The sequence below is a fragment of the Cebidichthys violaceus genome, unplaced genomic scaffold (assembly GCF_023349555.1).
Source record: "Cebidichthys violaceus isolate CVI_PGR_0920_01 unplaced genomic scaffold, fCebVio1.0.p SCAF_13, whole genome shotgun sequence".
NCBI lineage: Eukaryota > Metazoa > Chordata > Actinopteri > Perciformes > Stichaeidae > Cebidichthys > Cebidichthys violaceus.
Genome location: NW_027176296.1, coordinates 14,048,829 through 14,076,777, shown reverse-complemented (window position 1 = coordinate 14,076,777; position 27,949 = coordinate 14,048,829). Strand labels below are relative to the sequence as shown.

The window sequence follows — 27,949 nt, the reverse complement described above, 5'->3', positions numbered from 1 at the left end:
AAAAGATGACTCGTCCGACTCCGCCTCCGACTTTTGTATTCATAAAAGACCAATATCACAAATTTACAATCTGTCCAGCATACGACACCCTCTGCCCTCAGACCCTCGATTCAGAAAAGGAAAAATTTCCATAAAAAATACCCTTTGAAGAAAATGGCAGAAACCTCTACAACTGCAACTCTACAATCTACTCTTTTTATTAACATCATCTGAACAAAACTAGAATTACTGCCGGGTGGTCATGTAATGGTTTACATCCATGTCTGTCCAAAATCATCTTCACTTTATCATTTTATCCCATTAGACATTGGTGTAAAACTGTCATAACTAGCATGTGAATCCTTGATGGCCCAAAACGTGTGACAAACATGTGACATTTGACAATCAAATTCCCATCAGTTCATCCTTGATTCCAGGCGGACATTTGGAGATATTCACGTGTTCGGACATAAAAGCTGAGTCGACTAAATTGAATGATGCATTGTAATGCATTGTGATGCGTTGTGTCTCTACAACAGAACTGCAGAAAACAGCGGCCCGCTGGTGCAAACACACCTGAAAGCAGACCTTGTTGAGCGGGTGAGTCACCCCCTCTGTCCTGCTGTCCACTGCTTCACTCAGACACCTCACTCTACTTTCTGCATGCGTGTTCATCCGCCTCATCACCAAACAACCACAGGGAGCTAATTAACTCTGTGTGAGACTGCTTCTGTGGGTTCCTGTTCTTTTTTTGTTGTTGTTGTGATTTTTAGAGACGTCAGACAGACCATTTTTAGTCTGCTCCAAAGCTTTGGTCCAAACGGAAAATCTCAGAGTTGTAAAGTATTGTACAGATATTTATGTTCCCCACACAATAAATTCTAAAGTGTTCTGCATTGTTACATAGCAGAGGTGGAATCACTGGGAACAAAGACCACACCTGCTAACAGAATAAAAAATAGACCATTTTTATGAAATAAAACATTAACCTTTGAAGAAAAGACCATAAGTGCTATTTCACAACGATTGCAATATAATTAAAGACTGTATCTAATTTTTAGGCCATCATCTACTAACAGAAATTGGCAGCACTAAATAATGTATTTCCAGCAAGACTAAACTTGACTTGATAAAATTTCAGAATATGACTTTCTTTCTTGGGGGAAAGGAAGAGTCCTTCATGGTACTCAGTGTGGACTGAGCATGCGAGACCTCATCCAGATCCAGAATAATTTACGGGCTTTTATGATTTCACATCACCACAGAGACGTCTTAACGTGTTGTGTTGAGCCAAGAGTAAAATACCTAAAGACATTAAGTTTAAAGTAAGTAAGTTTGAAAAGCTGGAATCGGCCATAGACTGTAGAGAAGACGATGACGTCATCGTTGTGACGTCACTCCTTGGTTTGTGGACTTCAGATTAGAAGCCTTGAGTTTGGCTTTTTGTAACCAGGAGTGACGCGAGAGGGTGGAGCTAAGTAAGACCGAGCGCTGACTGAGACATTTTCGGGCGACCAAAATGTTACAATTAACTTTCATGAAGTGAAAACACTCTGTGAAAGGGTTCAACGTTGTACAAACACGTACAACTCCCAGAACAGACAACGCCGTGGCAGCCAGCTGTCAATCACAGTAAGCCCGCCCTGAAGCATACCTGCTTTATGGTCTATTTGACTCTAAATAGGTGTCGCCCTCTGATGGCCATTAGAAAGAATGCAAGTTTAACGCACCTCCACATTGGTTTTACTTTGACCCGGAGGTTGCCTCCTGGAAACGGCAGACGTCTGCCACATTTGATTTAAAAATGTGATTTATAAAAAAAACATTCTGTATTCAAATTCAGTATGAATTTCAGGATCAATCACAGTTCTGCGTGCCTGTTATTGTGTCGTATGAAGCAATGTGCTGTATATTATTTTGTGTGAAAGGTGAACGATAACTGTAAAGAGACAGAATGACAGGGTGTTGTGGGTGCAGCAGCAGGTGGAGGACAGTGTTGTCCTTACCTGGTAATCGAGGATGCTGAAGCCGAGGCCTTTGTCTCTCTCCTTCTGAAGCTCAAGGGTCTGAACGTCTGGAGACCACTGAGCCAGCTCATCTTCATCTTCACCCAGCTCCTCCTCATCCTCTTCCTCCTCCTCCTCTTGGTTGTGTTGAGCCTCCATCAGCACCTCCTCTACGGGGGATACCTGCTCCTCCTGACACACAACAGTGACAACAGAGTCTTAAAACTAATGTATGACCATACAAAGACCAAGCAAATATACAAAAGTCAGTTATCTTAAGACCACACACACACACACACACACACACACACACAGACACACACACACACACACACACACACACACACACACACACTATATTCCTGTATGACAATGAGATGCTGATATACTGGATCAGGTTACCTGTCTCACTACCTGTTGCTGTTCAATGAGGCTCTCTCTCAGGTCCGTCTGTCTAGAGAGCATCGAGGACAGCTTCAGCTCGATCTGAACACAACACCACGCAGTGGGTCAAATCCATGCTTCACATATATCATATACTTTATATATATACTTTATATATACTTTAAGCTTGACAGTACGATCATTAAAGTAACTAACATGTGACATTGTACACATGTAAAGACCTTTACAACAGTAGAACAAAGTTAACTGCAGTAAACATAAATGTGATTTCAAACACAATATTGGATAAATATTCTCATTAAAAAATAATATCGAGTGTGTGTTCCTTTATGTTCTCACCTCCTCCACACTGGGTTGTGGCTGTCTCACTGGTCCAGGACCAGGTCCAGGTCGCAGAACAGGTTCATGTTCAGATTCAGATTCAGATTGTGGTTCTGGTTCCAGGTCAGAGGTCGGGTGTCGGCAGCAGACCAAAGTAAACGGAGGAGGCACTTCTTTGAGGAACGACACCACTTCTCGACGAGACTTACCGTACAGCTGCACATCATTCACCTACACACACACACACACACACACAGCAAATTACATATACATTATATATAATGTTAAACAACAAATTTAGAGTTTTCCCATTTAGAGTCAAATAAACCATAAAGCAGGGTATGATTTAGGGCGGGCTTTCTGTGATTGACAGGTCGCTGCCACTACCAGAGCCGTATACGGCGTCTCTACGTCACTCCTCCACATTCCAAATATGGTAACTTCCTTTCATTGGTTGGAGTAATAACAACATGGCGACGGCAAAACCACTAAGCTCCAGGCTTCAAAACATCAGTCCACAAACCAATGGGTGACGTCACCATGACTACGTCCACTTCTTCTATACAGTCTATGATTCAGTCCCACAGTGTTTGTCTGTGTGTCAGTGTACTTGTATTTACCTCCAGGAGCTCGTCCTCTGGTCTCAAGACTCCATGTTTTTCCACGGGGCCTCCAGGGACCACAGAGGAGATGTAGTGGTGACCATCGAACGAGTCCAGCTCCACACCAAGACGCACAGTGTGGACGGGCAGCAGCTGTAAGCAACGACACAAGACATCAGGAGGAAAAGAGCAACACCTTTAAAGAACAGAGTATTAGAATTCAACTGCATCACAAACTGTAGCCATTGTATGTTAACAACACACACCACAGCTCAGAACACACAGTGTTCACACAACACAGGGACTTTCTTTACCTTGGAGGATTTTTGCAGCTCTGCATCATCTTCAATGACAGGATCCAACTTCACCACCTGACCACACACACACACACACACACACACGCGCACGCGCACACGCACACGCACACACACACACACACACACACGCACGCGCACACGCACACGCACACACACACTCATCCGTGTAAAACATCCAAGATGGACAGTGTCAGTGAAAATGTGTAAAACGGTGTTCTCTCACCAGAACTTGGTACTTTGGTCCCAGCGCCTGCTCCCATTTAGCCCACAGTTCTGCATCTGTAGCTGTAAACACACACACACACACACACACACACACACACACACACACACACACACACAGACAGAAAACAGCCTGTGTAAGCAGTGGAACAGATGTAAAATTACAATGCAGCCATTAAAACACAGCAGCTTCCTACAGCTCATTAACTACAACCTCAGGTACTGGAACACAACGTGTACTGAAAGTGCTGCAAATGAACAAGTAGTACTGTAGCACAAGTACAGTTGTGAGAGAGGTTGTGTCGAGTTTCTCACAAACATAACATATTGTGGAATAGCGGACAACACAGGACAAAACATGATGAAACACGTAAAACATGAATACATCGAGTGTTGACAAAGAAGTACGTTTGGCTGTCGCAATTCAATCCAACAGGTTATGTGGGAAACTAAGCAGAGGCCATCGGGACTACTAGTACTAACAGTAACGCATGCAGTACTGTAACACAGCTGGTAGTACTGCTGCAGCACAATCACCATAGAGGTATTCCTCATGCTCTGCTGCAGTGCAAACATTTCACTTCATCTCTGCTGCAGGCTGACCGTCGCCTCATTGGAATTCACCAGTTAGAAGCAAAAATCTAAATGACTCAAATGTGAACTGTTAAGTAAGCAACTTCAACTGTATGTATGTGTGTGTAGGGGGAGAGAGAGTGCGTGTGTGTGGGGCGGGGCGGGGGGGGGGGGGGGGGGGGGTAATGCATTTGCACACACACACACACACACACACACACACACACACAAATGTCTCAGCAACAATACCTCCTTAAATCACAGAAGAACACATGTGTTTTCCAGAGCGGAGTGACGGCAGCAGTTTGGACACGAAACACTGGAAGTCAGAGCGGATTACAGAGCGACTCCTTGAGGAAAACCCTCCGTCTGCTCTCTGACCCTTCAGGCTGATTTCAGGGTGGAAACCACCACTGCTCAGCCCTGAGAAAAAAAACACCTTTGTGTTCTCACAAATCTCCTCACATGTTTGGTGCTATTTCTCCAGCAGGTCTGGCGGTGTTACAACAACAGCCTCTGATTAAATTAGCATTGCTAACCCCGGCCTTCACAGCGCAATTAATCTGCGGCGTTTGGCTGAATAAACAGGGTAATACATCGCCGCGAGGCTGTCAGACAGCTCGGACACTTTACATCTGTTGGCCCGGGAGCGGGCGTGCGGCGTGCTAAGTGTTAGCGTGGCGTTTTGGCCACTTAGCAAAGCTAATGAGGAATAAAAAAAAAAAGAGAGGAAATAATTCAGGGAGGAGTGCTGTTAGGGGCCTGCGTTGACATGTCTGCAGACGCTACACTTAGTCGGCTTTTTCTTAAAACACTGATAATGATCAGAGCTCATTCCATTAATCCACTTCCTGTTTTGCATCGCTGTAGGTCCATTTAAAAGTTTCAGGCTTTTTTTTTTTCTTCAGTTTTCTAAGTAAATAATCAGAACCACATGGTAAAATGGTAATGAGTAGATTAGCCTGTAACACGCGAAATATAAAGCTGTAACTGTGTAGAATCTTGGCAGAGGAGTTGGCTGTTAACACGAATCTATAACTGTGGCAGTTCATCTATTTTAAGCAAAAACATAACACGTCTTTTGGCCACAGCAGTTGAACTATACGTCTTCAATGCCACACGTGTTTGGGATGATTGGAGTAGATCGTTAAAGCTGTTTGAATTATTATTTATCTGTTTGGATAATACATTTTTGCTGTGTATATAAAATATTGTGGAATAGCAGGCAGCACAGGACTGTCCTGTGGTCTTTAAAACAAAAATTGCATTGGAAAAATGTAACTTGATGCAAATTAGGGCCAAATTTTACGTGGCGGATCGTCAGTGTTTTGTCAAAAAAACAAACAAATAAAAAGTGATGCAGCGGTTGAACAGGAAGTTGTGAATAAGCACCTGTGCAGCATGGATGGTTTCATTCTGAATCTGATACAGTCTTGCTGCCACTTTGTCCCAGTGGCCACTCTGTGCTGCTGCTGCTGCAAAAAAAAAAAAAAATCCCTTGCCGCCCACAAATCATTTTCCCCATAGACCTCTTTAAAAACCTCCTGTTATAAAAGAGACATCTGTAAAGCTGTTGACGGTTTTTAAAACTTTTCCAAACCCTAAAAAAGCAGTTTTAAGGTGCATGTGCACAAAGTTTCTCAACAGGGACAGTAGAGCTCGTCAATGTCTGAATCACAGCATCATATAAACTGTATGCTTTTGGGTTTTTTTCCCCAACTTGACTGGCGATTCTGTGCAGGAAATACAGCTTTCTCATATCTACAACAACAGTGTGTCTGAGCTCACCCCTTTCTAGCTGGGCTGCGTTCGGGTACGTCGGTTCGAGGCTTGGCGTCGTTAAGCCAACCCCAGACGAACGGGCTCTGACCTCCAAAGACCTCCTCGATGACAGACGAAACGACTCCCTCTCCACTGAGAGAGAGAGAGAGAGAGAGAGAGAGACACACACACGAACACACAAACACACATACACACACACACACACACACACACACACACACACACACACACACACACAAATTCAATAAAGGCCTTCTGAAAGTGTGCACCGTCTTCCGTTGTATATATGTTTTATTTGCACTCTTTCCTACAACAGTTTCCCTCGGGATGAATACAGTTTGATCTTGTATTATCTCGTCTTAAATCCTTGCTGTGGCCCACTTCAGTGCATAGCACTGTAGCCTAAGGGAACAGGGTGCTCTGACCTTTGACCTCCTGACTGATCATTATTTTCCTGTCAGGTTCAACCTAACTCATCATAAGTCTCTGCAGATAAGAGAGCCACAGAAATAACCAGAAGTTAGGAAATCAGTTGCTTCCCAGTTCTCTGTGTTTTCTCAGTAATGAAATAAAAAGGACGTCTGGAGGAGATAAGAGCCCTGTGCTCCTCTTCTGTTTAAAAAAAAAAAATCACTTGTTCCTCTCTGGCCTGGAGGCTGACCAGTGCAGGCCACCGGCCAATCCAAAGACAGAAAAAAAAAAAGACCCTGAACTGGGTGAATTAATCTCCGTGGGCGCTGGTGGATGTGGAGGAGGAATCGCAGGCTTTCCGCGGAGAGTTTGGGAAAATTACACCGAGTCGTAAACAAATTTGTCATCTTAATCTGGGCAAAAGGAACAGAGGCAGAGAGGCTTCGGACAGGTAATAGGAAGAAAGGGTCTGATAAGTTTAACACAGAGTTCACTTCTCTCGCAGGAGCAGATTATTGTTTTAATACAACACAATTGGTGGAAAATAAACCCACAGAAACCTCATTATTAACGTGAAATATGTCGAGATAGACATCTGAGCAGCAGATAATAGCAGATTAAAAATACCTACAAAAAAGCTAAGATAATTAATGCTTTTAGTAATAGTATACCTATTCAGTTATTTTGCACCAATTCATTCGCTGTTACTTATAATGTCTTGTGTTTACGTTAAACACTTTGAATCACCATTTTCTTTAATGTATTACTATAATAATAAATCAGGATTTAATTAATGACTGATTTTCTTTGCTATGCATTACATTGCATTATGGGACGACAGTGTCCATCAACATGACACTCAAAAACGGAGTGATATCAATCTGCTATTATTTGAAACTGTGCAGCATCTGCTCATATGTCACCATGATGGAGGTCAAAGACAGTTAGTTGACCTGCTGGTCCAACACTTTGGCCTCAGGGATCCAAAGACACCAGGGTCAATGTGTGGCAATTAGTTAGTGATCATTTCAGCGATTGATAGATTGATAGCGATGTGTTGGGTAATGTCACAACGCACACAGAGTGGCAGAAAGAAGGGAGTCAATGGGCTGTGTTTGCAGGATAGGCACAGGTGGAGGTAATAACATTAACCGTGGCTCTGTTCCATTCAGTGTCCCAGGAGGCCTCTAAAAACTGAGCCAGCACGTGCAAAACTGGCTCTCCTAAAAGGAACACAGGCTCACGTATTGTTATTCGTGATACCGGGGCTTCTTGCATATCAAAATGTCGGTCATGAAAAGGACCTGCAGCTCATTTTCAAACGATAAAACTGCAAGTATCTGTTTGTCTATAAGCGTCTCTCTGTGTGTGTCTACCTTTATCCAGGGACCTCTCCAGGGGTCTGGGTTTCTTCCTGATCACACTGAGGACGACAGTCCGACCCGTCTGTCTCATCACCTCCATAACCTCCTGATTGGTCAGACCGTGGAGACTGACGCCGTCCAACTGCGGAAGCAGGCAGGAGGACCGAAAGAAAGACGGGTAGAGAGGAAAGACAAGGAAAGGAGTGAAAAACAGGGCTCACATCTGGCTGGGCTGTGTTTTTCCTCTAGATTTGAATGTGTTACACATTTCAGGAAATGTACAGTGACATCTGATTAGGTATAAAAGACAATAAATGACACATGTCGGTGAATATCAACGATTAAATCAGGTTGTTACAGCGAGCAGTCGGTCGTGGATTCGGATGTTTCCGCTGTGATCTGCAGCGCTGCCTGGAACCACGTGTTTCACAAACACACCTACTGCATCTGAATCAGGCCAGAGACACAGAGACAGAGTGTTTACGTTTTATTGGAACATTAAAAATAGAGGTAATATGCAACCTGTCATAAATCTGCAAATTGTGATGAAGCAACTTCACTCTCGACTTTGTGTGCTGCAAGCTGTGACCCGGAAAATGAACTGACTGTGTCAAATGTAACCAACGTTTTTGGGGTTTTTTTCAACTTTTTTTTCAACTGTTAGAGCTTTTATATTTTTCAAAGCTTGTTTGAATCAGAACAGGATTCATCCAAGTCATATCATTCTGAATTTATATTCATATTTATTATTTTTGGTTAACCAATGATGACTTCGATGACTTGGATGAATCCTGTTCTGATTCAAACAAGCTTTGAAAAATATAAAAGCTCTAACAGTAAAAACTTGCTGTGTCTCTGTTGAGACCATGTAGCTGGTTCACAATAAGAGCGCTGCAGCAGCTACACAGTACAGAACTATAGCTGTTTGACAAGTTAAACGTGGGAGTGGTAGTTTTGTTTAAAAATGTGTTCAATGAGTTTAAACAGTGTTAACCCGTCCTACCTGAGCTGGCTATGGTATTTTCTAGTGCGTTTTACTGTGTTTGAGTATACTTTAACTGTTCTTCCCCGCCCTACCTTGGCTGGTCAGAGGGTTGTAGCCGATGATGGAGATGCCGAGGCTCTGGCCGTCGTTCTTGGTTAGAGGAACCTCGTGGATCTCATATCCCTCCAGGTTGGGCTGAAACACAAACAGAGAGTCCATTTATTTCAGCTCCGACTGCACCGTCTCCAAAGCGCCAAAACAAAGAAAAAAACAACTCTTATCTTTTGTGCGTTTGTCCAGAAGAAAGTTTTTCTCTAACTTCAAACTAGTAGTCTGAAATGTTTACTCTATGATGGTTCTTCTGCTCACCGCTTTGCTGAGCCGGCGGCTGAGTTGGGGCGGTAGGCCCGGGGGGCGGGGGGGTAAGGAGGAGACGGGGGCCGAGTCAGGAGGAGGTGGGGGAGGCGGGGCTGTTGACCTTTGACCCCGGGGATCCCTGGCAATCAGTAACGTCACCTGGCTCCCACACCCCTGCAGCACCTTGACAACCTGGTCGCTGGTGAGGCCGCTGGTGGGCGTCGCCCCGATGCGAAGGATGTGGTCACCTGTGCGGAGACGCCCGTCCTGATTGGAGGAGAGAGGAGGAGCAGCATAAGTGCCAAAACATTGGAGAACACTTAAAAATGATCTGAAAGTAACAATATACAGGAATAAGCAATTTAAAATTCTCAAATAGTGGGCCGTGGTCTTTATTTACAACTGCAGAGAGAAACAGGCTTTCATTTCAAACAGGCTTGTATTAGAGACGGTTCTTTGCATCCGTTATCATTTGAATATCTGCAACTATTTACAGTCATTCAAAAAGGTGCAAGAGCCGAGATTGGGAACATTTCTATTGTCTCTTCAACGGTTTTCAACATGTCGACGGTGAGCCAGCGGCCCATAGCTAACGGTGCTAACAGCGCTAACAGTGCAAACTACAACTAAAGTGCCGACATAGCTAACAGTGTTTACCTGAGGGGGAAGCAGAGGGTTGGCGCTGCACTCCAAAGTCGACACTGTCAGTTGGAACGACGTTATCAGCGTGCCTCACTAGTGAGGCACTAGTGAGGCACGCTCACATGGACTAACATGGACTAACATGCATTAAAAGCAGGCACGGCCATCTTCACGACTTCATTCTATACTTGAGTAGACATTACTCCACTACATCTTTACATAGATAACAGTTTGTTTGCTGCTCTGTTAATGTTCAGAATGTGAAATGCAGCTCCTTTAAATCGATAAGATGCTTCTGTAGTTTTTTTTGTCATTTTTCACATTTTACAACAAACTTATCTGTCAGCTACAGGCCAAACGAGATTCAGCCGGTACTTGACTCCTGTTGTGGGGAAGTCAAAAAAAGGAACGCAACGATGAAAGGTAAAAGCAGAGATGGGGAGAGGAAGTCAAATGGCAAAGGGAACTAAGCCAGAAGAGGTAGAAGACGATGAAGATGAAAGAAGACAAATCAAATCTGCAGAGACTTAAAAAAGGCTCACTCTTTGAGATTATATAGGTGTGTTGAAAAGCCGGGTGGTTCAACATGTCTTGGAGGTTTTTTTTCATTGCTTTGCAGAGAAATTCATCTTGTCCAATTAATCTAATTGATCTAATTAATCCACTTACAAGGCGATAATTCCTCCCTCAGTCCAGCCGCAGCCTGTTCTGATGCACTGCTCGTCCTTTAACTGTTATGTATGCAGAATACGTCCGCTGAGCTTTCATTTCTGCTTGAACAGCACAAGATTCTGCTGTCGGCTGATCAGCTGATCGACTAAGGAAGCTGCTTCTTTCAGTACTCTCACAGTGAACATCAGCCAAAGTCGATCAAAAATCAGGTATCGTAGTTTAGTCCGACTTACCTGATGAAGACTGTGTGTATAAGTCATTCTCCTTCCTTTCTGCTGTCTGTGCTGTCTACTTTAGCATCCATTAAAAGGCAGAATGTGTAAGATCTGGCCAGAATTTTTGTTGAAAACATTTTTAAAAATGAACTCATGTATTAATCTGCCGAATTAAGCGTGCTAACCAGCTCGTCCTCTCTCGTAATACCACTTGTTCCACGGGAGTTCCAGTCTGTCCCGTCTACCATGAGAGGATGAAGAAGCGGAGCTACAGTCAGCCAGAGGGCTCGTCTAGCTCCGCAAAACTATGTTTATTCGACTAAACCCAAAGTGACAGAAGCGAGAAAAGGACTCGCATGGGTGTGTTGTTCATTAATATCATGATATAACACTCATCAGATGAACTCACCTTGTCTGCCACGCTGTCTGGGAGGAGCGTCCTGACCACCACTCCGGTCGTCCTCCCTCCCACGATGCCGAAGCCCAAACCGGATCCATCGTTGACCAGCTCGATTTCCTCCACGTGACCCCACTGGTCCTTCAGCATTAAGACGGAGGACGAAGACGTTCATTAATGAGCTATGATATGTGATCAGAAAAAGGTTTTCATATAGAACTCAACCATATATTAAAAGAATAAGAAGTTAGTTCAGATTTCACCCAAAATAAATTTTTTTCAACATTAGATAGAAGTTTGGACTTCAGGATCAGAGGGCCATTCAAAATCTCTCCTGCCTTTTTTTTTAAATATTGCAGCTGCTGGTAAAAAGTTTTTAATAAGCAAAATGTTTACATTCCAGAAACCTAAAAATCAACCTGATGAAAGTTAATGAGCAGCATGCCAGCAATAAAAGCATTTTATTTCAGTTACCGCAGAAGGCGGAACGATCTGATCCAATTATTTCTTCTAGCAGATCGATGCAACGATTATTTCAATCACCATGAATGGATATAAAGGCTATATGCCACAAGGTGAAAGGTGGCTCAGCCAGTAATCACCAGCTGAGAGCATTTCCTCCTCCTCTCTGATAGCTGCTGATCAATGGCAGGCTGCAGCAGATCCACACGCACACACACACACACACACACACACACACACACACACACACACACACACACACACAGTATTTTATGAGGCGGCTCTGGTCTCTTATTACAGCTCTGATCTGATAGAGGAGGACTCCCTCTGTCTAATGAAACAGACCTGCTGCTCAGCTCATACCAGGGCGCTGGAAGAGGTCGGATCACACTGAATGTGTTGAATGTTTTCACAGGAGACGATCTGTTACTGAAGCCACTTTATTTAGGTTAAGGTGTTGGATTTCCTCTAGTTTCCCACTGACTGCACACGTGAAAACGACATACGTGTCTCCAGTTCTCTTTTTGACTTATATTCGCTGTAATCAATGTCAGTGATTCCCGATGACTGGTTAGCTTGAGTTTGCTGTGTTGGCTGCTAGCTTCCTGCCTGTGAAATGAATGAACACAAATCGAGTACAGCGCTGATTTAACACAATAAATAAAGACCCGCCTATGATTGCAGTCTCTGGAAGCCAAAACATGCTGTATGGCAGAAGGCCACGTGAAATGTCGTGCCAATGTTTAAAACGACCAATAAATGTCCTGAAGTTTTGCTTCTTGTGAACATATACAACGATTCTGAGCTTAACAAAGCCCTAGGAGTGACAAAAACGTTTGGAAGTTGTTTGACATGAGGTGGGACGGACTAGTTCTTGGGCTAAAAAAGGGGCGGTCCACCCATTTCATAAATCAAAATGAGTTTACTTTTGATGTCCAGCCTGTGAAAACGTATGTATAATGTATAATGTTTTCTGTGCACGACTCTCAAATCTACAACCAGAGTTCTGGAGTTTGACAAACATGGCAGGGAGGGTCTTCGGGCATGTCCGCATGTATACCAATATTTAAAAATGTTTTCATCTACAATTATGCCTCTCGCCCACACACACACACACACACACACACACACACACACACAATCGGAGATTTTTAAAAAACACTTTTAGAGGCATCTGTACCTAAAACTCTGGTTTCTGTGTATCCGTGTGGACAGCTGTAAAGCTGTGCACATGCCCATTGTTGCTTTGTGTAATGAGCATGCACCTGAAACTACAACAATGGCCGACTAATGGTTTCCTTACGCTTGTTTAGCACTGCTAGGTCAAAGTGTTAAATGAGGAGTCAAATAAGCACAGGTAAATTATTAGCTACTATTGTTTGTGTTTTAAAGTTACAGCCAGCCAAAGAAAAATAAGCTCACTACACAAACTCAGAATATTCTTCTTTGGTATTCGTTGACGTGGACTTTATCGCCACCTACTGGCCCGGCATGCTTCTTTGAGCATTTAGCATTGTTTGTGCGTTCTCGTGTGGACGAGATATATTCTGTAAAATGAAGGTCGCAGACCGAATGTTGTTGTTTTAAAGAAAATATCCGTACAAGTGTAGACAAGTGTATTTGGAGTTTGACCATACAAGAGATACTAGATATCTTGGCCTCTGCTGCAGAAATTTAAACAAATATTTTTTTTTTTATCCGTCCCCAAATACTAAAATCACTGCAGTACTCTTATTAATGCATTCTAGATGATGAGTGATTTTGCTCAACCCACTGCGTAAAAACTTGGTGTCGCTGATATTGATTATCAAATTCATAATCTAATAGACTCGTTCTTTGATCGTATAGTTCCGAGTGTAAACCACTCCAAACCTGTATTTTATATAGTATTTTATTGCTTGTGTTTGGCTGTTGGCCCTTTGAAGATAAAATAACCTTTCGCAACAAGGTCAACATTTTCTCTGCTTTCAGTGATAAGCAGACATGCATGCTGGGAGATTCTTCAGCGAGCTGTTTGTTTTCACACGTGACTCGTTTGATTGACAGGAGACTGGTCATGTGACCGCGATGACTGAGGGGAGTTGTCAGTAAAGTTCATAAACTTTCTCCAGTTGTTCTTTAGTTCATTTCCTCTCAGTCGAGGCAGTTTTAAAAGGTCCCTTCAGGTTTCGTTAATTGCACAATCTGTTATCTTTTATCTCTGTTCTTCCTGCTTTTTGTCATTTTTAGGAGAGCAATAAATAACGCGCAAAAAAAGTGCATTCGCTGACACGCTGTCCTAATCGATGGCGGGGAAAATATTCACTGAATAGACAAAAGCTGTAAAATCATATCCGACTCGCTGATTTATACCCGTCTTTACGAGCGACAGGTTTCCTGTCAGCGTCCAAAGCCACTCCAGCGAGAGGAGGTTTGGACATCATCAGCTGTGAAGGCGGGTCAGAGCCGCCTGAATCTGCCCGGCAGAGGAGTCTTGGCTTCGGAGGAGACGGATAGTTAGCCGGGCCAGAAGAACAGCAATAAAATCCCAGCCAGAGTTGTGTTTTTTATGCCCGTGGCTCCATTAAACGTGACCTCGATGGAGACGGGACATGAATAAAACAAAAGGAGGAATCGGAGGCCTGGTATGCAGGACGTGGCTCGGGTCCAATGTGCCAAGAAGAGGAGGAGGAGGAGGGTAACAAACAAGAGGGGCAGTGTAATTCTGTGTGATAATGACCCGACAATAGAGCGGGGCAGAATCATTACGGCCGAGGCCGACCTGTGGTCCTCGGCTCACATTAACAGTCCACACCTGCTCCGGTTTGTCACCACATCGGTGTTTTTATAGTGGAAGTCTTTTCTTCTGGTTATCTAAATGTCAAAGCACTCAAACATTTGCATGTCCTGTCTTGTATTCAGTCCAATAACTCCGGTACACATACAGTATCAGTACGTCTATAGTGTTTGTGATTCTTCCATCTGCTCTGTTTATAGTTTCTCTTTATTTCCCATAAAAAGGCTCAGGGTTCTTTCCCTTATCTTAACTTTGTTATTATTGGCTCTACAATCAAAATACACTTTAATAATTGAATACATTTTTGTAGGAGAACTGTTTTTTTTGTTTTGGTGTTACTTTCAGAATGACATAAGAATTTGGCGAGGACATTAAGAGATTGAGCCTTTACTTATTTAGCAAAGAGCTTTTGACTTAAGGCTGCATCGTGTTCTGGTTGTGCTGCAGCTCCGTCACAGTTCCAATGACCAGTGGAAAACTGGCCTCTAACTTTCTGTGGTACCCGAAGCACAGCCGCTGTCACCGATTGGTCTGATGATGTCATGACTGGATCTGCAGCTCAGCAGCTTGAGAATTTATGAGCCGCGATGAAAAGTTTCATAATCACTCTGGTGTTTGACAAGAGAAGCAGAAAAAGAAATAAATAAAAACTATGATATGGTGAATTCTGCTGCATTTAAACTAGAGAGAGAAAAAGGAATATCACATTTAAAGAGGACGTATGCTCATTTTCAGGTTCATCCTTCTGTTTCGGAGTTCTACTAGAACATGTTTAAGTGCTTTGATGTTCTTAAAAAACATTTTTCTCATACTCACCCTTAAGTCTGAAACGCTCCGTTTTAGCGACTGTCTCTTTAAGACCCCCTTTAAATTTTTTTTTAAAAAAGTTCTAAATAGATTGCACACTTTTACAAAGGTAGTTCCTGGCAGCAACCTCCGGTTCTGCAGAGTGACGCAGATGCGGAAGTGTCGTAAAACCTTCATTCCCTCTACTGACCATCAGGGGGCGACTCCTCTGATTGTATAGAAGTCTATGAGAAAATGACTCTACTTCTCTCTTGATTTATTACCTCAGAAAACATTGTGAACATGAGTTTATGGTCTCAATCTCTAGGTTTAAGTCTTCTTTAATACAGCATGATGTTCATTTAGTAAATTATGGTCCATTTAGATTCAAACAGAACATAAAGCAGAGTATGTTTTAGGGCGGGGCTACTGTGATTGACAGGTCGCTGCCACTACCAGAGCCTACCAGAGGCTTTAAAACATCAGTCCACAAACCAATAGGTGACGTCACCATGACTACGTCCACGTCTTTTATAAAAACTACAATGATTAAATGACTAAAATAAAATAAGCGTTACTGCAGCCAGCTACAAAATTAAGTTATTGCATTAATAATAATATCATATAACAGTATAACATATAAGAATGTGACAGAGCCCATTTTTGTAATGAGTACTTGATATTTTAAGTACATTTTGTTGATAATACTTACATTTTGGTTTGGAAAGCTGGAGTTGTACTTTTCTTTTTGTAATTTCTGAGTACAGCTACCTTTACTGTCAGTAAAACAGCTTCCAGGATGGTCTACATTTGTTTGTTTTATGTATTTACAGAAGACTTTTGACTGGATTAGTAGGGAACTTCTTCCATATCGGTGATTATTAATTGGAAATTTCATTATGTCATTAAGTCTCTTTATCAAGCACCTGTTGCCATGTTCAGGTTTTCCCAGCGATTTGGTGTGAAGCAAGGAGACTGTATATGAATGATTCAGCTCTTCAAATTAAAAGCTTCTTACTTTGGGAGTCAAAGTTGATGATCAGACTGTGGGCGTATTATTATACGCAGATGATGTAGTTTTATTTGTTGAACAGGAAAAAGATCTGAAGATTATGCTGAATATTGTTGTGGAGTAATGCTGGAAATGGAGGCTAGAGATAAATCAATGCAAAACACAAATAGAGCATTTTAGAATGAAATCATTGGAGAGAAGTCAGCAGTGCTGTCAAATACTGAGTAGTTTAAATATGTTGGCGACGTAGGAGTGACGTAGAGACGCCGTATACGGCTCTGGTAGGGGCAGCGACCTGTCAATCACAGTAAGCCCGCCCTAAATCATACTCTGCTTTATGGTCTAATATTTAACTCTAAATGGATCATAATTTACTAAATGAACATCATGCTGTATTGAAGAAGACTTGAAACTAGAGATTGAGACCATAAACTCATGTTTACAAAGTTTACTGAAGTATTAAATCAAGAGAGAAGTAGAGTCATTTTCTCATAGACTTCTATACAACCGGAGGAGTTGCCCACCTGTACATTTTTTAACTGAATTAAATGTATGACCAATGCAACTGTATCTTTGGTGTCTAATAAACCCGTGAGGGCTGGCAACGTTGTGTGCATGACACGTAAAATAAAGAAATCAATGAAGGTCCACCAGAACCGTCTCAGCTCCATGGACCACAGTTTGGGAAACTCTGGTTTAATTAAAAGTCAAATAAACGCAGCGCTCTCATACGTCTTCCTCAAGGGAGGTCATCCCAGCTCAGACTCAGGTGATTTGTGGATTGAGTTTTCACAACTACGTCACTTCCTCATACATCACCGCCTCTGCGCCTCCTCTGCACTCCCTCTCTCCCGCCTCGCATGCCATTGACTCGTCCGTCATGTCGACATTCATTGATTGCGCCCCCTCGCAGACTTAAATACATATTGTCGGGGGCGATGCTGCAAGTGGAGCACTAACTTGATTTCCTATAGGCTTTAAAGGTCATAAAAATCATCCGAGTCAATGTCAGCAGACTTACGGCTCGTCATAAACAGAAGGATCTCACTCTGATACGGAGGCGTGGCCTAAAGGCGACCTCCACTTATGATTGATGCACTCCCTTTTGAGTGACAGCCAAGCTGCTGGGTGACGTCTGTGTGTGGAACTTGCTGAACTCTGAATTTCCGCTGGTTTAGGATGTGACCTTAAAAAGAGAATCTCACACTGAGCCATGAAACTCTACAGTGAACAAATGTGCAAACTCAGGCTTCAGTTTTCTGTCACGTTTTGTTCCAAAATGAGAAAAGCTGACACATGGTTTTACAGCTCAAGATGCACCAAATAATGGTCATTCAAACTGTACGGCAGGGAGTTCACCAACTCTTGACGCTTTATTGATTTTCTACCCTGAAGTGGATGCTAAAGATTTGGGAATTACTTTATTTCACAATCTAAGCGCGTTTTCATTTTTCTCTCAAACAACCAACAGTTAAACTTTAGTATCGGAAGTGCGGCTCCCATCTGGAGTTATACTGCATCTTATCTTCCAGTTTTAGGAATCTGCTGCCAGCGCAGCTGAGTGAGCAACAAATATACAGATTATTGATCCGAGAGGAAACTCAGACAAACAAATCAACTCTGTTAGCACCAACTTCAAACGACTTAAACAGAGCCTGAAAGAATAAATGATTCGTCTTATTAACAGATGTAAAGACTTTGGTACCGTGTTTCTCAAGTTATGGGTCGAAGTCCTACATGGCAACATAACAGGACGTATCTTGTTTGTTTCATCCACACACAAACAGAAGTGTGGTTTGTAGTCTAAGGGGAACTATTGAGCTTTAGATGTGTACTTTAAAATACAAAGGAAAAAGAACCAGTTGACCAAATTTCGAGTAACCATGAAACCTTTTCTTTGGAAGAGACGCATAAACTTGCATCTACCTTTGTTTTATCGAGGCGACGTGTTCGGTCTTTTGGGGTGTACTACAGACTTTTCTTACCGTGCCGGCGGAGGCGGAGGCGGCGGATGACGACGACGCGTTGCGTGGGCGGTCCCTGGCCACCACCAGCTCCACCGCCTCTCCCGGCTGCTGCAGGAGGGTGAGCGCCTGCTGCTGGCTGATCCCCGGCTCCAGAGGAACGCCGTTTATTACCAGGATCTGGTCCCTCTCCTGCAGACGCCCGTCCCTGCAGCCGAGACACACAGGACTTTTCAATGACGTGATACTGATAAATGTCTTCTGCAGAAATTTGTATTCAAACAAAATTACTTTTTCGAGTTAATGCTAAACGGTAACTAAAATATGTTTCTGTGAACACGTGAGGCGAAAGGCTTGAGTCATATTTGGTCAGCGCTGCCTAGTTTTACAGTTCGATCGGAGCTCACAAGCTGTGATGACACCCTTCGCTAATCTTTGCTCCGATTGGTTGTTGTCCTTCGGGGGCGAAGGAATCTCGCAAATGCCATTAGGAGCACTAAAAGGAGGCAGAGGAAACTGATTATCCGTCTGTACTTCTGTCGAGATAAATTGACAGTTTGAGCAACAAAAAAAAAAGGTATTTTCATTAATGTTCCGACCTGTACCTTTAAGTATTTGTCACTGAATAGACGGACACGTCTAATTGCTAAATGTTGTAAGAAAGACAGCATTACCCAAGATTCTACAGACCAGGACGAGGCTACATTGATCCGTTTTGTTGTTAGTCATGTGTGCAATTCAAGTTCATGTCACTCCAACCAAGTGTTTGTGCTGTTCTATACTTATAAGGAACCATAGACACGTGTTCGTGTTAGAGGTGGAAATGTGTTAATTCAGGACAAAGTCATTTGATTTTTGTTATTTTGAACTACTGAGGCTGGAAGAAATCCTGGAAGAAAGAAATCCACGTTTTGGAAAACGATCTGCCAAGTTGTAAAGATTTGTAATAAATGGAAGAAAATGTAAAAAAATAAATTAAGAAACACCTGAAACCACCTAAAACTTCATGTTAGTTGTAGGCGACAGTGTACCTGTGAGCGATGCCTCCAGGCTGGATGTGTTTGACGAAGACGCCCTGACTGCTGCTTCCTGCGGGATTCAGACCGACCACGCTGAAGCCCAGACCTCCAGACAGAGGCCGAGTCAGCTGACACAGCTCTGTGTGACGGCCCTGCGCGCGCACGCACACACACACACACGCACACACACACACACACACACACACACACACACACACACATTTAATGTATTTATATATGCATGCTGTGGAGGTGTGTTTCTGTGGCTCCACCCACCTTGGCGGCGGCGAGGATCCATTTCTGCAGGACGGGGTCAGACAAGGGCGGCGTCTGATGGATGGGCGGAGACGAGCCGTTGGTCAGGAGGGAGGAGGAGGCGGACAGGGTGGGCGGGGCCGAGCTGCCGGCTGGATTGACGGCGCTCATGATCAGCTGACCCTTTTTGGAGAAACTGAAGTCACTTTCGGCATCGGGCGGCATGCTGCTCAGCTACAGGCGGGAGGAAGAGGAGGAAGAGGAAGAGAGGTTTGTCAGATAGACGGATAGATAAAGTTTAATAAAAAAGAAAGCTGTCTGTCTGTCATATCACATAAAACTATCTTCATCTATTGTAGAAAATCCTCTTAATCTAAATAAAGGTTTTTTAAAAAATGCTGTTAATATTTCATTCATTTTCAAGATGCCCTGTTTAACACACAAGAACATGCATATGTAGCTTTTTTTGCATTAACACATAAAAAAAACTACTCTGTATTAAGATTGTTTTTTTTAAGTATTACAAAGAAGATAAATACTATATATATATATATATATATATATATATATATATATAGTCTTACTATTAGCTATTATTATACTTATTCCTGCACTGCCTACTGTAAAAGCTGCACATGTTCATACTCTATATATATCTTAACATATTCATATCTACCACTTACCGTCCATCTTACATTCTTAATGTATTTTATTTATTACTTTTATATTCCATACATTACTATGTCTATATATAGCTCTGATCCATTGATGCATGTTGTTGTCTTCGGCAAAGAATGAGCTCTTATCCCCAAACTTCAACTCCACTTTACTAACACAAAAAAAACAAACACCGGAGGACAAAGAGGTGAACAGGATCACAGAGTCGGAGACACACACACACACACACACACACACACACACACACACACACACACACACACACACACAGTCAGTGAGCGCATGATCCGGTGTCCACATACTTATGGCCTTGTGTTGACATTGTTTTTTTGTTGTTGTTTTTTTACCACCAAACACAAAACTAAAGCGTCAGCTCTGACGGAGACGGAGAGACAGAAGAGAAACAGACGTTCCATATGCAAGGACGCTGTCGACAAAAAAGAAAGACATGGAGTTAAAAAAAAAATAAAAAAAATGAAGCGGTGAGGCCGGGGGGTAAGTGGGGAGGAGAGGAGGAAAAGAAAAATCAATAGATTCCTCTGCAGGCTGCCTCTCTCTGAACAGGTAATGTATTAATGACCTTTACACTCACATTGTGGAAACTTATCAGTCTGCGGCTTATTTAGGCCGGGCTGACGGAGCAGGATCCCGAGCCATTTCATCAATACCCGCCTCGACAAGGCCGTTACTCAAACCAAGACACTAGATATTAAAGCTTGATAGATCCGCAGAGAGCCGGGAGGGAGGGAGGGAAAATAAATAAAGAGAGGGAGAGAGAGAGAGAGAGAGAGAGAGAGAGAGAGAGAGAGAGAGAGAGAGAGAGAGAGAGAGAGAGAGAGAGAGAGAGAGAGAGAGAGGTCCCCTGCTTCATACACCCTCCACCAGCTTCCACCGCGGCGCTTTCATAGACTCAGCTCTGACCTTCGCAGCACTTAGAATATGAAGCCCAGCGTCGGTTATTGCCATTATCTTAATTTGGCCCGCAGATTGTTTATTGTAAAGGCTCCGCGTCAGAACGAGCTGGAGCTGAATACAGATGGGGATGCAGAGGGGGATTCAATGCCCCCCCACTCCCTGCTTAGCCCCCACTGTCAGGTCACGGTGTTGGACAGGAGGCTGCAGTGTACCGGTATCTGATAGGCCGTCAACACCTGGGGCGGAGTCAGATCGGATGGGGAAACGCTCATCAGTCTGCAGAGCTGCCGCAACTTTAGACTGTAGACACGACTGCTTATTATTCACCGATACACATTTTATAAGAGACGTCCAACGGAGCGACAACTTCCAGTACAGTCAATAAAATCATGTCAACTCTAAGGTACTTGTACTTTATTTGAGTTTTTTTAATTTTTAGCTACTTTACACTTACAGGTAAATTTAGTACATTTTATTGAGCTACATTTATCTGATGGCTTTATTTTAGAGTTACTTTTAGATTTTAGAGACCTAATAATGATCCTATAAAATACAAGACATTGTTATACAGTGAATTTAACCACCTGACCGTATTCAAAAAATGTGTAAAATGATCTCTACTGCAGCCGGCTACCATATACACGCTACATGCTGTGTGTGCGTTAATGCATCAATAGTAGCAATAATCCAACAGTATGATATTAAATAATGTAGCAACTAAAGAGCCCCTTCTGCTGTAAAGTACTTTTATTTTTATACTTATTCGATTTTGCTGATAAAAACGTATGCAATTTTATTGAAGTAAGAATTTGAATACAGGACTTAATATTTTATTTTGAAATTGTGGTACTGATCATTTTACTTCTGAATATTTCTTCTACCACTGTGTGGCTTTTGATGGAAAGACGCAGGATAAAACTTGGTCTCATGCAAACCATGCAGCTGTTTTCTGACCCGGTTTTTGAACGGTTCCTGACATCTTGTTGTTCGGACCGAGCCCCCCGGGGAGAGCGCCGGGCTTTGAAGCCAAACGGTGGAATCACAATTCACTTGTCCGTCACGTGATGCCATTGGGCTGAAAATACTTTTTCCCCATTGACTTACATTGGGAAAGAGACGTCTGTAAATCAACCATTGTTTTTTAACCTTTAACCATCCATGGTTGGGACAGTTCACTCCAAAATCAAAAATACAGATATTTCCTATTTTCTTTCAACCAGAGTTCCTTCATGAAACTATCCACAACAAGGTCCGTAGATCATCTCGAGGAACCGGGTTGTGAGCTTTGAGCGCCACAAGCCCAGTGCCATAGAGTCCCATTGTATTGGAGACATCTCATCAAAACTAGAAACAATCTCGATCGGTAAATCTCACTACAGGTGCAGGATTTTGGGATGAATTGTCCTTTTAAAAGAAAAGCACTACGAGGGTTTTCTAATTTAGTTTATGAGGAATTTCCGAGGATGAGAAATTAGCAAAATAAACAATAAAAAGATATTTGTAAAGAATGTGAAAAGATGGTTTTGGTTGTATCTGACAGGTCAGAGTGATTTAACACCTGAGCGGTCTGAAAAAGATGCTTAGAGTTGAGGGTGTTCAGGACCTGGACAGGATTCTGGATTCAGGTTTTCTGGGTTTCTTTCTGTAATTTCTGTAAAGCGTTCATGTGCCACGCTGGTTCGGTCCTGGTGTCTGAGCCGCATGCTGCCTCTCGGGCCCTCACCTGGTTGCGGAGCTGTTTGATGGAGTGCTGCAGGGTCAGGATGTGGCTGAACAGCGGACTCTGCAGGGTCTCCCTCAGGCTTCCCACCGTTTCACTGTGGGTCCACTCCTCCCTCTGGACCAGTTTGGCCTGCAGACGCTCCAGAGCTCCCAGAACCTGCTGATGCTCCGCCGAGGACCCTGAGGACCAACGCAAGACGTGTTCATCATACAGAAGTGACTCAGACAACGAGACCTCCTGCGATTCCAGCCGTGAGCTGTTTGAAACGTTCAGCGGGTGAGAGGATCTACCTGATGGGACATTTTCGAACATGGTCGCCCCTCGCTCTCCGTCTGTCGCTCTGGATCAATCTGAACAGAGGAGGAAAGAAGAAGTATCCATTATTTCACTTATATTTAAATCACCGGGCGACATGAACAACATAAAGGACTTTTTGTTTTGTTTTTGGTTTATTAGTCTACCAGGAAACAAGGGGTGTCGTTCCTTTATGGCTGCCGGAAGGCTTTTAATTTGAAACATCTGCAGGAAGTGTTGCTGTACATTAGCGTCACATCAAACGAGAAGCAGCAAAAGCAGAACGACAGGAATTCATCATCACTGAGCGGAAACACGGTTGTTGGTAAACAGAAAGAGTGGCGAGCATGACATGACACATAAGATTTTCAAAAATAAAAAAAATATATATACTTAATTTATAATTACTCTAGAAAGATTTCCTTTATTTTGCAGTTTAACGTTTTTTCTTTTTTGAAATGTTTTTGATACATCGTGAAGCGCTTTGAATTGTGTATGAAGTAATATATGAAGCGGCTCTCGCTGCAGTCGAGGAAAATAAAAAGCTGAGATTTCAGAATGTAGAGTATCTCTAGACCACTGGCCTGTGCCGTGCCGGTCCTCACGCGCTACATTCACGTATTTATTGTATTTATTTCCGCAGATTTAAATCATTTTGGGGGTACAGCTGCAGCTTCTTCCTCCTATTTCACACCAAGACGATTCAAAAATGCTCAACAACATTTCAAACTGCAGGTCAGTTTGTTTTTTTCTTAAGTAAAGAAGATCAGACTATATGTGTGTGTGTGAGGAAAAGCGGCAGAGGAAGGAATCCACAGAAACATCTGGCCAGTCAGATAATTAGTGAGCTGATTTCATATTCGTTTCATATATTCTGATCTCGGAGCCCAGCCTTCCTGATTCACCTCGAAAAGCTGCTGCTCACCGCTCCGTCCTGACTGCATTACACCAGACTCCAAATGTAGCACTCCTAAAGCCATGTGCATCTGGAAACATCTGGCTACACCAAACACGGGTTTCATCATTTTGTCGAACAAACGATTAACGATAAATTTGAGAATGAATTGATAGTAAAAATAATAACTAGTTGCTGCCTTAACTAGAGCTGGTTAATAAAGTATTTTAGAATAAATGTAGGGCTGCATGAAACTAATGAATATTTCTATTATGGATTAATCAGTCAATGTCTTGTTTTGTCAGACCAAGAAGATTTTCAGTTTATTTAAAACGGAGAACAAAGCCTCACATTTATTATTAGAGCATCTCTGCTCCATCGATGAATTAATGTTGTCAATTATCAAATCTATTGATAAAGGGCTGTGCAGTATGGCCAAAATCTTCTGTCACGATAATGATAATCGTTATCTACTAGTAATTTAATAAATTATTTGTCTATATGAAAATAACCGCATGGTTTTCTATACTCTTGTGACAATCAAATACTTGACAATTGAAAAGTATAGAGTAGTTTCTCATTCAATTAAGAAATAATCAGATTTAAGTTTAATAGATGACTCAATAGTGAGTCACTATATCTCAATAGGGTTTCATCACGATGTGATTCCACTGGAAAACAATAAATGATCATATTGAGCCCTCCTATGAATAATTCCTACACAAGCTAGGAGTTACCTGTCCACCGATAACCCCTCGTAATCCTGTCGGTCAAATCTTTTCCAAGATGATTTAAAACAACAACAACAACAACAACAACAACAAGAAGGCTGTTCTCTCTGAACGTCCTGCTCATGTTCTCTCCAGGGGAGGAATTGTGACTAAGTTCATGTATTCAAATACTTATACATATTCAGAACTCAATACTTTTATTTTATGCAGCTATATATTTCTACTCCACTACATCTCAAAAAGGGAAATCTTTTCATCAGACAGCTTTACTTACTGTACAGATTTTTCATCTCCTTTTTTGTCTACAAAAAAAGCATGTATCTCTACATATGTTCCTTTATTATGCGTTGAGAAAATCCTCCTTCTTCAGCTAATAAGTTATTTTAAAAAGCCTCTTGGATCAGCTGGAAAATGCATCTTCACAGAACTGACAGCAGATTCAGGTGCGCGAGCGCGCGTGTGCGTGTGTGTGTAAAATGGTATCACAGGTGAAAAAGCCTCGTTATCAGACTGTTAGCTCAGCGTTTACTCAACACGGCTTGTTTACACAGGTCAGAGCTGAACCCGCTTTTTATCAGGTGGGAAAAACAAACCCACTCAAACATTCCTCCAACCCGCGAATCAAATAACAAAAGACAGACGAACCGAAACAGCAGCTCTCATTTAAGCGACACCGTGAAGACTCTGGGGTCACACCTGTAGACTCTCACCTGAGGAACCAGGAAGTGAAACTCAAACAGCTCAAAAGGGGGGGGGGGGGGTGAAACCATATGTGTAAACTAAACTATAAATATAAACTATAACCAATAAAAACATATATATCTGTTCGCCTTCATGTTGTGTGTAACCTGATATATTTTACCGTAAATCTGTTATCGGCAGGTTCAACTCGCAACAGGTGCATCAAAATTCTAAGAAACAAACCGAATGAAAAGAAAACTATGAAACCAGCTGCGGCTGCTTATAACACACGTTATAAAAGCAGCGACAACACAGACTTCTTTCTGAGCTTCAGCTGAACCAAAAACAACATCACAACAACTTCTCCGTCAGCCTGATAACTTCAGACAGCGGCGCAGCTAACCGATGGCTACCCGTTAGCATGCTAACTTAGCTTGTTAATTAGCGTCTAAAAAACTCGTCACGTAATATTTGGTGCGGATAAACATTCGGGAGATGAAGCCGCCAGTAAATGAAGAATGTATAAACAAGAGACAGGTTTACGAACGGGTTTTAAACTGGTGTGAAAACTCACATGAACTGGATCCAGTTTGGCACCAGTGTCGCTTTAATGCTGCGTTCATGTACTGTCGGACCGAGAAGCAACTCTTCTGGAGACAACGGTGGTGGAACGTAAAAGTACATTGAGTAAATGTTTTGAGCTGCTTGTACTTCATTTGAGTATTTCAATTTCATTCTACTTTATACTTCTACTCCACTACATCTCAAAGGAATGAAGTGTTATTTATTTCCACTTCATTTATTTGACTTGACTTGATTTATTTTACATTGTACATTATGCTTATCTTTTATGATGCATTAATATACTGCTAATCCATAGTATAATAATATATAAAGTAGCTAAAATTCCACATTGATGAACTACAACATTAAAATACTCTGTAATGCTTTATTTAGCAATAAAACAAAATAATATAATATAATAATAAAACGCTTTTAAAGGAACCATTCACCATTTACTTTCGATAGGCTGCATTCAAAACATTGTGCTGATAATACTTATGTACTTTTATTTAAATGTTTTTTGATTCAAGATGGTTCCTTGTAATGAATTGTTTTTAGACTAGTATTCCTACCTTAACTTAAGTAGAAGATAGTAGTTGTTTTGTATAATTTGTTACAATTTATGTATTTTATTTTCTATATTGTTTTTGCATTATGTTGCCATTCTCCAGCTGTTGTAAACGCAGCATTTTGTTTAACGTTCCTCTTTTGCATAGTTCAATGAAGTTGTTTGAAAAAGAAATGTACCCACTCGTGTGGCGCATTCATGACCTCTGTAAATCAACAAGTCAAAATAAAATCACCGTTATTTGTCAGGTACACAATCAAACACAGTATAACGTGTCGTTACATTATTTTATGCCTTGTTCCAGAAAGCAACTAACAATAGACCATATGTATGATAGAATAATTTAAAAAATAAATAATAATAATAATAATATATCAGTAAGTTGGAAAAAATATCTATATATACATATATAGAATTGTATATATTTATATCCTAAGTAAATTAATAAATTAAGTAATAAATGCACGGAAATGGCAATAGCAATGTCTTGTCAGACATGGAAAATAAAAAAATTGTCAATAACATGTTCATATAAATAACAGTCGTAAAAAGATGATCTTACAATATGCTTAATGGTCATAACATTATTTGACACTGAGCATTAAAAAAATCGGAACTACCATTTTTCTGATAGTCCTGAATGCACCACAGTGTCACGTGACAAAGTTAAACATGGCGTCCTCCCGGAGACGGCTGGTTTGTTTACGCTCCGGGATTTGGAGCTTGATATTTTACTGTGTTTACTCTCATTTAAAGCTCGTTTTGGCGGAGGAGGTGGACAGCTGCGACAACCTAAGACTCGGACAATATCCTTTAATGACTGTGTGGTTACGTAACTCTGATTTAACGGAAGATGAATCACCTTATAGCGGTCGCTAACGTTAGCCGCAGCTGACTTAGCCTTGTTGACAACACCTAGGTTAGCTAAACCAGCAGATAAAACGTTACACACATGAATATTAGTACCGCTGTATAAAATATTGTTGCTGCTCTGTATTATTCACTTTTTCATTGTAGGATAGTAACTTACTATAACGAAAGTAAGCTGTGTGTAGTCAGTTACAATATATTCAGTTTAAGACGTATAACTACGTACAGCTTCTTTACACAATGTAATCAAATAAATTGCCCCTCATCCAGCTGCAAGTTAGAAAAAAAACTAATTAAAACGCTCAAGGAAAAGAAATGATAAAGTAATGTAATATATAATAGAGCTCATATTGAAACGGGCTTTACAAAGTGCTTCGCAATTCCAAATGGAATAAAAAGATTTAACAGCTAAATAATGGCTAAATGTAAATTAAAAATAAAATACATCCGTCAAATCGTTTAAAACTAAGTTCATAAATGCACCTTTGTATGACATTTAGTACAAA

The 27,949-nt window shown here is 41.8% G+C and overlaps 2 protein-coding genes across 3 annotated transcripts in view; one reads left to right on the top strand and one right to left on the bottom strand.

Annotated features, from left to right (window-relative positions):
* patj (PATJ crumbs cell polarity complex component) overlaps window positions 1-26,059 on the bottom strand; it is a 116,677-nt gene extending 90,618 nt beyond the window's left edge. For both annotated transcript variants that reach the window (XM_068707831.1, XM_068707832.1), the window contains exons 1-18: window positions 26,016-26,059; window positions 23,131-23,190; window positions 22,841-23,019; window positions 19,546-19,758; window positions 19,282-19,421; window positions 18,272-18,458; window positions 11,263-11,391; window positions 9,337-9,591; window positions 9,060-9,162; window positions 8,341-8,429; window positions 7,995-8,124; window positions 6,214-6,339; window positions 3,854-3,915; window positions 3,628-3,684; window positions 3,332-3,466; window positions 2,730-2,942; window positions 2,388-2,471; window positions 1,986-2,177 (exon numbers count right to left, since the gene is read on the bottom strand). In XM_068707831.1, coding sequence (XP_068563932.1) covers window positions 1,986-2,177; window positions 2,388-2,471; window positions 2,730-2,942; window positions 3,332-3,466; window positions 3,628-3,684; window positions 3,854-3,915; window positions 6,214-6,339; window positions 7,995-8,124; window positions 8,341-8,429; window positions 9,060-9,162; window positions 9,337-9,591; window positions 11,263-11,391; window positions 18,272-18,458; window positions 19,282-19,421; window positions 19,546-19,758; window positions 22,841-23,019; window positions 23,131-23,152 — 2,316 coding nt within the window. In that variant the 5' untranslated portion in view covers window positions 23,153-23,190; window positions 26,016-26,059. The remainder of the gene's footprint in view (window positions 1-1,985; window positions 2,178-2,387; window positions 2,472-2,729; window positions 2,943-3,331; window positions 3,467-3,627; window positions 3,685-3,853; window positions 3,916-6,213; window positions 6,340-7,994; window positions 8,125-8,340; window positions 8,430-9,059; window positions 9,163-9,336; window positions 9,592-11,262; window positions 11,392-18,271; window positions 18,459-19,281; window positions 19,422-19,545; window positions 19,759-22,840; window positions 23,020-23,130; window positions 23,191-26,015) is intronic.
* Window positions 26,060-27,215: 1,156 nt separating this feature from the next.
* tm2d1 (TM2 domain containing 1) overlaps window positions 27,216-27,949 on the top strand; it is a 9,284-nt gene continuing 8,550 nt past the window's right edge. The window contains exon 1 of the mRNA XM_068707830.1: window positions 27,216-27,379. Within this exon, the coding sequence (XP_068563931.1) occupies window positions 27,246-27,379 (134 nt within the window). The 5' untranslated portion in view covers window positions 27,216-27,245. The remainder of the gene's footprint in view (window positions 27,380-27,949) is intronic.